General features: G+C 38.4%; 1 protein-coding gene across 1 annotated transcript; it reads right to left on the bottom strand.

Annotated features, from left to right (window-relative positions):
- Positions 1–12,308: 12,308 nt before the first annotated feature.
- On the bottom strand, positions 12,309–13,294 carry LOC141843478 (protein LURP-one-related 10-like). The gene is made up of 3 exons (XM_074731532.1): positions 12,964–13,294; positions 12,671–12,895; positions 12,309–12,577 (listed from the first exon to the last, which is right to left on the bottom strand). The coding sequence occupies exons 1-3, from the start codon at positions 13,213–13,215 to the stop codon at positions 12,395–12,397; spliced, it is 660 nt and encodes a 219-aa protein (XP_074587633.1). The 5' UTR covers positions 13,216–13,294; the 3' UTR covers positions 12,309–12,394.
- Between the last annotated feature and the right edge of the window lie 1,916 nt (positions 13,295–15,210).

Below are 15,210 nucleotides of genomic sequence, written 5' to 3'. Positions count from 1 at the left end.
TATCGTCGCAAATACCTGTATTCTTGTAGTGCACACAGGCAGTGCGTAGCACCCATACAGGCAGTGCTATAATGTTCACACCCACACAGGCAGTACGATAATGATCACACCCACACAGATCGCACCCACACAGGCAGTGCTATAATGATCTCACCCACATAGGCAGTGAGATATAACAATCAATAACAAACAACATGCAGATGTCATGAGGATCATGTCAACATATAATAGCTACAGCTAATCAGCATGATCAATATGAATCAAAAGGAGTCATCATGAGTCAACGATATCAGTCAAAGGTCAAACAACATGTGTCAAGCGACGAATAACACAAAGTGTCAACGGGATAAATAACATAGGTCAACATGAACCAAGATAGGTCATCATAGGTCAATGATATAAAATCGAGACTGTACTATCAATGGATAGATCAATCAAAGGCAACCATCAGGTATCAAGCAACGAATAACTCAAGGTATCAACTAGGTCAACAGGAGTAGCAACATAATAACATTAGATCATGTCAAAGGTCAACTAGGTCATCAAAGGTTAACTAGATCAACTATCAAGTATCAAGCAATAAGTAACACAGGAGTATCAACAGGATAATAACAGAGCATAGCAAAGGTCAACAATAAGTATCAAGCAACGAATTCAGCAATGAATGCCAATAGGATAACAATAAGATAATAGCAGGATAATTAATAATAAGATAATTATGCACTATAAAAAGAAGACCTGTGTTGACCAAGCACAGGAGTACCCTCCTGATGTGACGATTGTAGACAACAGAACTCCCAAAAATACGAACTCCGTATATAATAGGGCCAATCAAGTCAAGATCCTACAATTATAACAATACAACACCACTAAGTACGATATTATATTAATTTCCATCAAAGGAAACCCTAGCCAACTCTAAGGTTAATCTAATCCAACCAACAAAATCCGTGCCAACGCTCACACCCGGATCCAAGCTAAACCTAATTAAATTCAATCCCTTCAATTAATTCATGCTAAATAAACACGAGTTAATTCTCATTTTAATTAACCTTCACCCGAATCTAAACCAACTGATCAAGTCAACTTGATATGAATTAATTTAGATTCAGGCTAAGGTTCAAATAAACCTAATCAACTAATTGGGTTCATGTCAACTTGCAATAAGGTAAACCTTAACTCCATTAACCATGGTAAACCATCAACCACCGCACTGTGTCAACCTTTAACCCTAATTTAATCGGATCCACTGTTAGCCTAATCCATATCATAACTAATCACCTTGATCAAATCCAACAGAATAATGATCGGCACAACCGGTAAAACCCCACATCCAAACCAATCTTAAATCCATAACATGAATAACACTTAATCAGCTTCTAAGAAAGAATAAGCTAACACAAATCCACCATCTTACCTCTGATCGGATCAACCACCCTAATTCTGTCCGATTTCAATCCTCTTCTTCCACTTCTTCTTCTGCTCACAAACGCAACCAACAGTAGCCAAAACATTCCCAACCGAACATAACACCTATAAGAATCGGCTTTAAACTTACCTCAACTCAAGTCCAATCGTGCCCTAACAGCTCGATCTCCTTTCTTCTTCCTCCGTCTGCAGCCAAGCTCAAACCCAATCCCACAGTCGACCAGATCCAATCCAATCTCTGAAATCCAGAAAACAAGATCCAGACTCAAGAAAACCCTAGATCTAAGCTTAAACCAACCATAAACCGAGATTTAGCTCTGATTCTTACCGATTTCTTCCTCCTCGGTTCGCCCCTTTCGTCGCTGCCTCTGCCGATCTGAGCTCCTTCGGCGGAACCGAGCTCCCACAACCCTAGGACCAAGTCGCCGACATTCCTTCTGCTCCTGCTCCGGCATCGGCTGGACTCTCTCGGCGGTGGCAGGGATTGATGAAGGGAAGAGCAGCGTGCGCGATCAGGAACAGGAGGAAATCGCGATGGGGAGAAAGGTTGCGACTACTGTAGCAACCTTAATAGGTTTTCTTAATGGGTCGGGTACAAAGCGGATCAATAACTCAAAACCTAACGGTATTTTACACGGTATTTTACACATAGAATTACTGATACATCTTCTTCCACCCCACCAGTAATAAAAGCACAAATAGAAAACTTAACTGAAGATGTTAGCAATTTGAAGGGGATAATATTACAAATGGATCAAGAAATGAGAGAATTGTGCCAACAACAGGACTTCATGATGCAATATCTTCAATTAGGTTCCACTCCAAATTAGATTCTGGTGATGACGATAGTTCTGGTGATGATGATGATTCTTTATGATTCTAGTTGTGTATAATTGTTATTTTTCTCAAAATTAATATTTTTAAACATTTATTATTAATTTTGTAAACTTTTTAATTTTTAATTATTGATTAGTACAGTTATTTTATTTCGAATAGGGTTGGTGAGATCAAGTAATGCAATGAAGTAAGTTTTTACATATTATAGTTATTTTATACAAAATAATACTTTTTTATTTTTATTTTTTGATGTAGAAAAAGAAGAAGAAGTATGGAAGGAGTAGAAAAGTGGAAGGAGTAGAAAGTATCTACCAAGGGCGATGATGCCGAGGACGATGATATTTTTTATATCTTGTCATCGTTTTGAGACTATTTGATATGTGATATTTTTATTTGGATATATTTGATGTCTTCTTGGATATATTTGTTTGTTTAACTTGTACGATGATGACTTGTTTCTTGGATGATGATGAGTTGTTTCTTGGATTTTTTATATGTATAGATTATTTATATGTATGGATTGTTTATATGTTGGATTGAATGATGTTGAAATGTTATATGTGGATTAAGTATTGTGTTGGATTATATTGTTATATATTGGATTGATTGAGTATTATTGTCGAATGTTGGATTATTTGATTAAGTTGACTGTTTATATGTAAACATGGTTGAAGAACGAAAATGGGTTGTTGTTGGAAAAAATATTGCTTTTTGCGATGAATTTTGTGATGAATCTGATGTCATTGCAAATTTATCAAAATTACATTGTATATCGAAACTTTGGTGATGAAAATATTTTTTTCATTGCCAAATCAACATTTGCAACGAATCAAATTCGTCACCAAAATCAACAATTTTGCGATGAATCTGATTCGTAGCCAAATTGATGATGAAATTATATTCGTCGTCAATTTGCGACGAATCTGATTCGTCAAAAAATCTATGACGAAACCTTTTTCGTCGCCAATTTTGTGACGAAAAAAGTTTTCGTCGTTGATTTTGCGACAAAAAAGGTTTCCGTTCATAAAATTTTGTGATGAAAAATTTACTCATCGTAGATCATTGATTTATGAAAATAGTTTTCATCATAAAGTTACAATGAATTTGGCAACAAAAATTTAATTTATCGTAAAATTGACGATGAATTTATATTTTTTCGTCATAGAATTTAGCGACGAGCAATTACTCAAGAAAATATTTTCGTCCAATTTTATCACAAAATATTTTTTGATGATTTTTTTTTAAAATTCATCACAAAAGACTTAAATTTTTATAGTGAGAGTAGATGTTGCCTTCCCTAAGGAGAAGGGCTTGAACCGAAAGAAGTTGAATAGATCAACTTTAGCATTTTAGTTTCCTCTAGTCACTCATCTTCCACCTTCGAAACATCTCCTTTCTTAATGAAACAGAGCAAAAAACACACGCGGCCTACCACACACATCCTTAGGTAGTAAGGGGCATGGATGATAATCATTATTTTAATACGATATTTTGACTCCTATACTCATACTTTTGATCCTCTTGTATATTTAAATTCACATTTATATTATATTTTATGAGTTGGATTTATTTTGGATTTTATACAATTTCTTTTATATTTGTCAAAATCCCGCTAACATTTAAATGTGATCTTTGTAGGCAATCAAAGGGTCATAGACTAATTAAATCTAACTAGTTTTAGCTCAAATCTAGGCTAGAGGAGGAAAACCAATCCGGACCATCCATTCAAATATTGTGAACAATTAGATCATCCTGTTAGGAAGTATACTAAAAAGACTAGCTCTTTTGTATATAAACATTTATGAAATAAAGTATCATGTTTTGGTCAAATGATTGCAATAGTGTATTTTGCAATAAAGTCCTCTTAATTTAGATTGGGTAGATAATTCTTGGTGTCTGTGGTTAGGACACAGAAGACCATGATTATCGGTCCCTTGTGAATTATAAACTAAGGCTCTCAGCCAAGATGGCTTTGGACAAACACATCGGGAAACGGTTGTAGTGTAATTCGGTGACTGTCTGTCTTGACTGTAGAATTACACTAGTGCACTTTGTGTGTATTGAGTAGGACCATTGCTATTAACTAAACATATACAAGAACACTAAAGATTTAATGAGGTTCGACAAATAAAGCCTGAATCCTCCAAAACACTATCAAAATAATTCACTAATTTATGAAATATTACAAACTAGGAGAGAACAATAGAACCTGAATATAAGAGAGAATACCAATCCAGATTCACAAACTCCTTGCCAAAACAAATAAGGATATGAGTCTTTTTATAGCCTTAAGACTCTTCCTTATTTTCTAAACTCCCAATGTGGGACTAAAATTTTACCAAAATCAACAAATCTCCACCTTGGTAAAATTTCATATGATTCTCTCACAAAATCAATTTTCAACAATATTGATCAAGTCTAAACAATGTTTAAACTTGATCGCAGTTACCACTTTTGTCATCATGTCAGTAGGATTTTCAGCGGTTTGAATCTTCATAATTATATGATTCTGCCTTCTTCTAGAATCTCACGTACAAAATGATATCGAACATCAATGTGCTTCGTCCTTGCATGATAAACCTGGTTCTTTGCTAAATGAATAGCACTTTGACTATCACAATGCACTTTGATGTGCTTCTGCTCCATTCCCAGTTCACCTAGCAACCCTTGAAGCCAAATTGCCTCCTTCACAGCCTCTGTAAGTGCCATATATTCTGCTTCTGTCGTAGATAAAGCAACTGTTGACTGTAAGGTAGACTTCTAACTGACTGGTGCCTTTGCAAAAGAGAACACATAACCAGTAGTTGATCGACGCTTGTCCAAATCACTTGCATAATCAGAATCACAATATCCAACTACACACTGACCATCTTGTTTGTCATGCTAAAATACCAAACCAAAATCTACAGTATTCAAAATATATCGTAGAATCCATTTCACAGCTTGCCAATGCTCTTTTCCAGAATCATGCATATACCTGAGGTGAACTGGACACCAAAGATGATAACCATTAACACCTGAGGTGATTCCCATAAAGATTGTCTTCCATGCTCTTGGATCCAGCTTGGACTCTTTAACATGATAGTATACGGTGGAACCAAACACATGTAATAAATCATAATCTGTAGCAGAATTTTCAGACCATTTCTCAAATGGTGTTTTGCCATCAATAGCAATTAATGGTAAACGATTAACAAGGTGACAAACATATACTAAAGCCTCAGCCCAAAATTTTTTGCCTAACCCAGCATTAGACAACATACATCGGACCTTCTCCAGTAATGTCCGATTCATACGCTCTGCCATTCCATTCTGTTGTGATGTATTTCTGATGGTGCAGTGTCTAACAATACATTTATTTTCACAGACTTTTGAAAAAAAATCATTTTTAAATTCTCCACCATTGTCTGTATGGAGACATTTAACCTTTCTGCCTGTTTGAGTTTCCACCATATTTTTCCATTTAAGAAAAATTCCCAAAACTTCATCCTTCGTCTTCATTGTATACACCCAAACTCTTCGAGAAAAATCATCAACAAAAGTAACATAATAATGTCTTCCACCTAAAGAAGTTGTCTTGGAAGGCCCCCATACATCAGAATGAATGTAATCCAAAATATATTGAGTATTATGGATTGCTTTACCAAATTTTACTCTTGTTTTCTTCCCTTTGATGCAATGCTCACAAAAATCCAATTTGCAAGCCTGTGCTCCTTTCAATAAATCTTGATCTATCAGCAATTTCAAGGACTTTTCTCCAGCATGCCCCAAACGCATATGACATAACTTGGTTGCTTCTGACTCTTGTTCATCAGTTGAAGTTGTTACTGCTGTTGTCCCAACAATTGTACTACCTAAGAAATAATACACATTATTTATTTTTCGAATTCCCTTCATTATCACAAATGCACCAGATATGATCTTTATAATCTCATCTTTCATCTTCACTTCGAAACCTTTAGATTCCAAGGTTCCAACAGAGATAAGATTTCTCATCAAATCCGGTACATAATGAACACCTGTTAAGGTTCTGATTGATCCATCTTGGTTTCTCAAGAAAATTGAACCAATTCCATATGTGTTAAAAGGAGAATTATTTGCTGTGTAGACAACTCCACCTTTTAGCTCTTTAAAATCAGAAAACCACTCTCGATTAGGAGACATATGATGACTACAAGCTGAATCTAGCAACCATGAGCTGGAATTGTCGGTTAATGGTGTAGCAGCAATTGTGAAGTCTGAATCTGCATCATCATACTCAATTACATTTGACTCTACGACACCCTTTCCCTTTTCAGATTTATTTTTGTTTCTAAGTTTGGGACAATCTTTCTTCCAATGCCCTTTTTTCGACAATAAGCACATTCATCTTTACTCAATCTGGACTTTGACTTAGATCTTCCTCTCCATCCTTTCTTTTGACTCTGCGAACGACCTCTTACAACAAGAGCTTCTGCTTCTATAGTTGTGTTTCCTTGTTTTTCTTTTTTTATTAATTCATAACTGTACAAGGCAGCAGTTACTTCACTAAGAGACACATTAGCCTTCCCATGTAGTAGAGTAGTTTCAAGATACTCAAACTCATCAAAAAGTGATGACATCAACATCAGAGCCAAATCTTCATCATTAAAAGTCACATCCATATTAATCAAATCAGTTACCAGCTGATTAAAACTAGTAATGTGATCATTCATAGTGGTACCTGAAACATAGTTAAATCGGAACAATCTCTTCTTCATGTAGAGTTTGTTCTGACTACTTTTCTTAAAAAATTTCTCTTCTAATGCCATCCATAATTTATTTGCAGAAGTTTCTTTAGAAAATGCATACTTCTGCTCTCTAGAAAGGCACGATCTAATAGTACCACATGCTATTCTATTGATCATCTCCATTTTTTTCTTCAACATCATCTGGTTTCTCTCCTTCAATAGCAATGTCTAAACCTTGCTGAAAAAGAATATCTTGCACCTCACTTTGCCACATACCAAAATGACTAGTGCCATCAAAAATTTCTACTGCAAATCTAGCATTTGCCACTGCATTTCTAGCCAAGATTGAAAGACGACAAAATCTGCTCTTGCCAATGTCATTTCTTCTATAAATTCTAGTTAATAGCAGACAAAATGGAATGCCAATAAGCCTTGAAAATTTATTTCTGATGTGGTAGATCAGCCTAAGTTGAAACCACAGAGCATAGAGCACCGTCGCCGCCGATCGCGTGGAAGGAAACAGAGCACCGTCTCCGCCGATCGCATGGAAGGAGATCGCCGTGTGAAAGGAGGGCGCTGTCTGCAAGCTAATCGCGTGATTTGGGTTTTGTTGCTGATTGGAGGGGAGAGCGTGTAATCCCCTAGAAATTTTAGGGTTAGAATTAATCAAACCCTAAAATTAGCCAAGCCATTTAGGTTAATGAGCTCGGAGCTAGATTTATATTAAACCCATTAGGTTTTGTAGGTCAGTTTTGGACCCAACTGAACCAACTTGGTTTGGTTCGTTATGGAAGAGATTTTGATAAAATAAAATGGATGAAAAGATTCGTCTTGCGAAGACGAATCCAACAAAATTGGTTTGAGTCAAATCCGAGGTCGTTTGGTTAGTAAACCAAGCGAACCAAGATTGAATCCGGTTTGCTACAGTAACTGGTTCAATCGTTATAATAAATCTTAGGTTTTTAAGTTGGTTTAGCCCAGTAAACCTAATTTAATGGCGCCGATTAGGGTTAAACCCGCTTTGGGTTACTGTTACTCCTCTTTAAAACATGGGAAATCGTAATTTTTCTCCCGATTGCCTGCGCCGCGATTCTCCTTCCCCTGCCCCGATTCTTCCTCCTTCTCCAGCCACCGCGACGCCCTCTCCCCTCCTCTTTCCCCTTCACTTCGTCGCCTGCAACCAGGGAAGCCGACCGCGAGTTGCTTCTTCCCCTGCGATCGCTCCGACCGGCGCCGTTCCCATCTCCTCTATAAGGACGCCATCGCCCGACTGCCGACTTTCTTGCCTCAGCCGTCGTTCGCCGCTGTCCTGCCACCGGATCCCGACGCCCGACGCCCGACGCATTTCCTCTACACAACTCACCTCCGCCGTTCATTGTGTCCAGCGTGGCCGCGTGGAGAAGGTCAAGCAGCCGACGCCGACATCACTAACCAGAGCTTGAGTGGTTGGGTTTCGGATAAGAGGTAACACTCTTGAATCTGGTCGTTTCCTGTCGAATTTAAGAAGGGAGGTTGAAGAGGAGTCTTCATGCATAATGCATTTGGTTAGAATTGATTGACGCTTGTTATGTGTTTGATGAAATTCCCCTTACGGTTCCATTGTCTTGGTTGATGCAATTTAGGGTGTTTAATTTTCCATATTATTAGTTAGCATTTAATTGGTTGTTATGTCGCTATTCCGTTGGATCGTTAGATGCTTGTAGGATAGGCTTAATGTCTTGCTTTAGTTAGATTGGATTAGATTTGTTGAAGGTTATAGGTTTCATTGAATGTTATGCGTTTTCGTTAATTCATTGTGGATTTTTGTTCGTTAGAGAATAGTAGGTTCTGTTCGGTTGTTTGTTATTGGATATGATCTGTTAATAGATCTAATTGGGTTGGATCCGTTGATGGATCTGATTTGGTTGGATCCGGTTAAGGTTAACCGTGGATTAGGTTAGGGTTTGACTTATTGTAGGATATAATATATTCTGGTATTTAGTGGTGTTGTATGTTTTAATTGGCAGGACCTTGACTGTTGGATTCTCCAAGTTCTCTTCTGACACGACTATTTACGGAAGGCGGGTATCTCGACTTATCTTTTTAGATATGTCGTTTGATATGTATAGTTTGCTATGACTTAGTAGTAATTTTTATGCGTTATTTGCCATGTTATGTTACTACTTGGTACATATGGTATGTCTTCCTTGTTACACTGTTTCGTTACTGGCATAGATTGGTATATTATTATGCGCATTAGGTAGTCATGCATCATTTTGCATGATTGTTCATGCTAGCATCAGTCGGCTCCTCCTTGATAGTTGTAGTCTGAGCCCGTCGCTAGTTACAGGATCTGCACACACAACCACTCATGAGATAGTGGTACATCAGGAGGGTGTGTGCAGTTGCATACTAGCGATCAGGGCTCCGCTTGGTCGCACCAGAGGTAGCAGTGCCATAGCGTGGTAGCATTAGGGCTCCGCTCGGCCGTACCAGAGGTAGCAGTACCATAGCGTGGTAGCATTACAGGGATCCCTCCTTCGCATTATGACGAGGAGATGAGAGCGTTGCTCCCCCATATGATTTGGGGTAGGAGGATAGGTGTACTCCGACAGGACATTCCATCATGTGCATACTGCATGGATTGCATTTATTATTGTTTGTTGCATTTATTTGCTGTATATGGTTGACATGCACATACAGGAGACCTTATGCATTTGTATTTGATCTTATATCTGTTGCAGGATTTATACCATTATGGTATTATATGATTCTGGTATGTACAGTTTATTTTCTTCAGCAGTTCAGTTCTGTATTTATTACTGTACCGGTATGATTATTACTGCTAGATTAGCTTATTGTACATATCTGTTAGATATCCGCTGAGTTCATTGAGCTCACCCCGTTGATTTTATCTTTTCAGGTTGAGGTCTGTCTGGAGAGCCGTGCTGCTAGTCCCGCGTCGAGTTGCAATTTGCTTAATTCATTTTGCTTATATTTTCGGAGTCTATTGTGTCAGGAATCGTTTTATGTCGTATTGTGTCAGAAACTGTTCTATTTCCTGTGAATTTTCGTATATGTGATTGGTTTAGTGGTGCATGTTTGTAGTTGTCGGTTGTGGACTTTATTATCTTAATAGAGTTTCCGGTTTACAGTTTATATATATATGTGGATTGTGGCCGTGTAGGCCTTATTATGTTTGTATTCAGGGAAAGTGAATTGTTACAGGGGAGATGTTGCCGAAATTTCTCGGACAGCCGTCTCCCGGGGCGTGACAATTTAAGTGGTATCAGAGCGTAGGTTTGCGAAGTCCTTTTTGGGTCTTTCACGGTTGTCGAGGTATTTTTTTGGTTTATCTGATACCAATTTTTTGGTATCAGAGAAAAGAGTAAGCAATGCCTTGCGGTTTTGAGGTTTCGGATTTTGTTTTGGAATCGCTATTACGACAAGGTCAGGTTTTGGGATTAGCGGCGACTAGGTATCTTCAGACGGCAATAGGTAAAATGTTTAATCTAACATTATAATTTCATTGGATTTCACCTTGTCTCTTATGGAGTGACAATTAATCTTGATGTGTTTCATCAACATCAGTATGCATATTTGAAGGTGACTTCGATCCTCACACAAAAGTGTCTTTCCTAGAGCATCCTTCAGATGTCATAAAATTCTTAAGACTACCTCTAAATGATCATGACATTGAGTCTCAATAAAATAACTCAACATATTCACCATGAATGATATGTTTAGTGATAAGGCAAATTAAGCTATATCATCTTAACATGTGTCCTGTACTTCTAACATGTGCAGTAGAAAGTTTACTAGAATTTGGAAAGTTATATGTGGAAGCCTGATGCTTAATGATAAGTAAATGGTTAAATGCAATGCAAAAAAAAAAAAAAAAAAAAAATCTGCATTAAGGGTAAAGGACCCATCCTCACTAAATTGTGTTGCATTATTGCTAAGCAAAGATCTGCACCTAGCCTAGTTAGCACATACAGTCAATTATACTACTATAGGTAATGGTTACTTACACCACCTAATCATGATTGCATTTTTAATGTTGAGTTGAGACTCTTCAACGAAATGCACCTATAATTCTTTTGATGTTCTTATTAAATGTAGGCATGTGATCGTCTGAATATACTGCAAGATGTGTCTTTAAAATTGATATGCTACCTGAGATGATGTTTGTTTTTAGTATAGCTATAGGGTGAGCTGATCAAGTCTTTTAATCTACTTTCTCCCTAGGTCAACAATGGCTGCGCTTTCATCTAGGTTGTTTTCTTGCTATCTGATAAAGCAAACATCTTTAATAATAACAAGTGTACTTTTAATATATTAGGTAGGTCTTGCTAGCATATGACCTGGGTGGGTACTTAAGAATATATAGGTATTAGTAGCAAATTGGGGGTAGTGGAGGAAGAAGATAAAAACCAAGAAGAAGAAGAAAAAGGAAGTAGCTTAGACATGCTTCAAAACCTTATCATAGTTAGCTCGGCCCCCAGTTCACGTAGGTGTGACCTTTTTGACTTTCGCTGTTCAAAATTTCCTTGGTTTTGGTTTTATCTAACCATTATTTTGTTTATATATATATTTCTTTGGAAACCAATCAGTATTAAAATTTGTACTTTGGAAGCATGTTTGTTTTCTCTCTGTTGACGAAAATTTACATCATTGATTATGTTGAAAATTCAGCAAGGAGAGTCATGATCAGCTGGGTCTGCAGTTGGCTTGCATTGCCATCCACCTGAAGACTTGTTCATATTATTCTTTTTATTATTATCTGTTTGATCCTTTTGTTTTTGAACTCATGATCAGTTTCCTGATGCTTTAATGTGAAGCTTTCTTTTAACTAAGGTAACAGTATTTTGGAGCAAGTCTTTTGTGCTTGAAATGTTTGGTTCCAATTGACAGAAACTACATCATGGTGTGATCATGCTAATGTTACTTGAGCTGAGAAACTGATTATCCTACTCATATCTTTCATGTCGTAGTCAAAATTTGTTTGGAGAATCATTGTCCTTGTCCAGCAACGTCGCCTATTTGATCCTTGTAGAAGAAAAGAAAGCGGAAGCAAAAAGGTCTTCCAAGGGAATTAAGGTGACGGCGCCGTAAAACCTTCGTCAATGGGGAACGAAGGTGATGTCACATGATGTCCTAAACTCTCGCGTACCAAATTCTTATATAGAGATCTGAACCGTTATCCGCCCATAAATAATAACAGAACAGATTAACTTATTCTATATATTTAATCCCTATCCGATAATATCAAAATGGATTAATAAATTCAATAAATTTAATCTATAATAATATCGAAACGGATTAACAGATTCTATATATTTTAATCCACATCAATAATCCGAAACTTGATAAACTTTAATTAAATCATTTAAATGGATTTGATTTATATCCGCATATTCAAATTACAATTAAGTCCATAATTAAGAAATAAAATCCAACACTGCACCAAGTATATCACTTGCACCTCTTGCACTTGCACTTGCAGCGTTTGGACGACTACTCGCCTCGTTCTCTTTAAGGATGACCATCAACGAGACGATGAAGGCGAAATCCTCGTTGGGATTCACTGTTATTTCTAGTTTGTCCTTGGTCTTGCGATGGAACTGCAGCAGTATTAATTGAAAATTTGAGAAAGAAAAGAAAAACTTTATTCTATTTATATATGTGTTTATGCATGCATATATATATATTCTTACTTGGGCTATGATTTCATCAGTTTCGCCAATACAAATGGTGCACTTCTTGCTTCGTGAGATTATCTTAAAATCACAGGGAGCAGCTTCGTCGGTGTTGGTGGCCAAGAACACATCAAAGTCGTCCTTCCACTGGAATATCTTGGGCTTTCGCATGCTGAACAGCAAATCGTTCGGGCTGGTGCTCTCTCCTCTGAACACTCTCCACGCTCCATGCCAACTAGATGCCTAAAATTAACAAGAACCGAGCGTGAGTATCATTTTGATGATGAAACCTTAATTCTTGTGCGTCGTACCTTGGGTTTCATGGTGAGGAGAGGGGTGCCGGCGGCGTCGAGGAGGAGGCGGCGGCTGCTGAAGGAGGAGACACCCTTCACCTTGAACACCACGTCGCCGTTGGTGTCCTCGACCTTGTAAAGGTCTTTAAGGGAGAACAAAGCGTCAGTGCTGGTGAGCGTTAAATTGACGGCGTACGGAACGGTGAACTGCCGCCGGTCGGCCACCAGCTCGGCAGGAACAACATGTCTCGCCGCCTTCCCGTCCGCCATGGCTGCTAGCTGCTACACAAGCCTCCCTGAAGATTTTGTGATTCAGAATTAATTCTGTTGTGTTGTGCTGTGTTGTGGTGTCCAGAGCTTGTTAAATAAATATCTCAACGTGAATGTAAATCAATGTACGTAGACACAATCCATGGGCAGGAAGTCAATTAAGTCAGCGTCTTTTTTCTTTGAAAATTCAACGACGAGTTCGTCTTGGCTTCCTTTTCCATACTGCAGTAGGAGAGGCCGCAGCTTCTTGGAAAAAAGAAACAGTGTGCCTGGAAAGTGAGGGAAGATGATTATTTCAGTCCATGTCAGACTCGTCCTTGGTAAGAATTCCCTTTCCACAAGATAGTGAAAAAAAATGTTTTTTATTCCTCAACAGCACATTTATATGGCCCAGTTTTCTGGTCAATCGATTCCTTTTCTTTCCCTGCTAATGTTGCTATTGGATCTGTCATCATGGTTCTCACCATCTAACCTTCATCATTCCACTCGTTTTTCAGCCATTCATTGCGGGTCGACCCTTTGACTCATAATGCTGCCGACGAGTTGGATCTCACAGCATGATCAAATCTGAAGCAGAAAGAAACCTGCCGACGAGTCACCTGTTCCAGGTTAGCATGATACTGCAAATGCCAGCAGGTATCGAAACAGTGTCTTATTTACTACAAGCCAGGCATTGATCATGAACACAGCTAAGGTTTTGAAGGCACTCCATTAATGTTGCAGATGGTGGCCCCTTCCTGTGGTTGGAGAAAAAGTGAACTGTGCAATTATTGCAGTTTGGTGTGGCCTCATGTGAGACATGATTCAGATGAGACAGTAAGAACATGGCTTACTTCTGCACTGTTTAATTTAATTGCCTGCCCAGTTTTGTAGATCCACATTATTGCATTGTTAATGCCCAGTTTACTTGATAGCACGGATGAAGAAAGGAAAAGAATGAGTAAGGAAAATAAATCTCTAGGGGAGGAGAAAGGAAGGTAAATAAAATCCATCCCTCCTTATGTTGTTTACCTTAAGCTAAAGAAGGAAAAATAAAAACATCTCTAGTGTCCAAAATACCCCCATCTTCTTCTTCCTCGGCATCGCCATGGCTCCTAATAGCTATTCTCTCCCTCACCCCCACCGGCCACCCCCGATCGCCCTCCGCCGCCCCGCCGTTGCCGATTCCGCCGTGGACACGACCGCCCCCCTTGCCACTGCGGCTGCGGTCGTGTCCACAGAAGAGGAAGAGTCAAAAAGAAAAAGAACTACCAAAATCACATCCTCAAACTTACCTTCTCGAAGATCCAAAAGAGGCGGCTTCTTCTTCTTCGTCTTCTTCTTCCTTCTTCTTTGTGGATCTCTGAAAGAAATAAAAGATGAGAAGGAAACAACACCCAGTCTCAGAGCCGAGGCATCAGGTTCTCCACCAAAAGCAGGCCTGTAACAGGAACATCACAGAAGGAGGGGAAGCATCATCACTCATCAGCAAAGGCAGAGGCAGAGTGCCATGCGTGCTGGCGCCGGAGTGGGCGGGGGGAGGATGGGGGCCGGCGACGGCGCCGGAGTGGGAGGAGAGGGCGAGGGGTGGGCGGTGATGGGCGCCGGGCCGAGGGACTGCGCGGAAGAGACAGCGAATAGCGGAGGAGAATCCCGTGAGTTTTAGATTGAAAATGGATTTTTAAATCTAATTATTTAGGGGGAGCATTTTGGGTTTCAATAACTCTTTAAGATAAAACAAATTTGTAAATCTCAAGGAATTAAGATCTCATACCATTTCTTATATGACATCAAACATCCTAGAACCCTTAAAGAGTGACATTATCTACTCAATCAAATTGATGATACTTAGTTCTTTAAAACTCAAAGTTTCACATTTTTGATACATGGTATCAAAATAACTTTTTATTGATGCAAAAATATTGAAATCAATTTTCTCTCACACAAAATGGGTTAAGAAATTACAATGTCAAATTTTAGAATTTTTGGACGAGAATTGAATTAGTTATGAATTTC

Source organism: Curcuma longa, chromosome 12, assembly GCF_044706935.1.
Source record: "Curcuma longa cultivar G26 ecotype Majalengka, Jawa Barat chromosome 12, ITB_CL_G26_1.1, whole genome shotgun sequence".
Classification (NCBI taxonomy): Eukaryota; Viridiplantae; Streptophyta; class Magnoliopsida; order Zingiberales; family Zingiberaceae; genus Curcuma; species Curcuma longa.
Note: the sequence above shows the minus strand (reverse complement) of the source record. Positions and strands in the feature narration are given on the sequence as shown.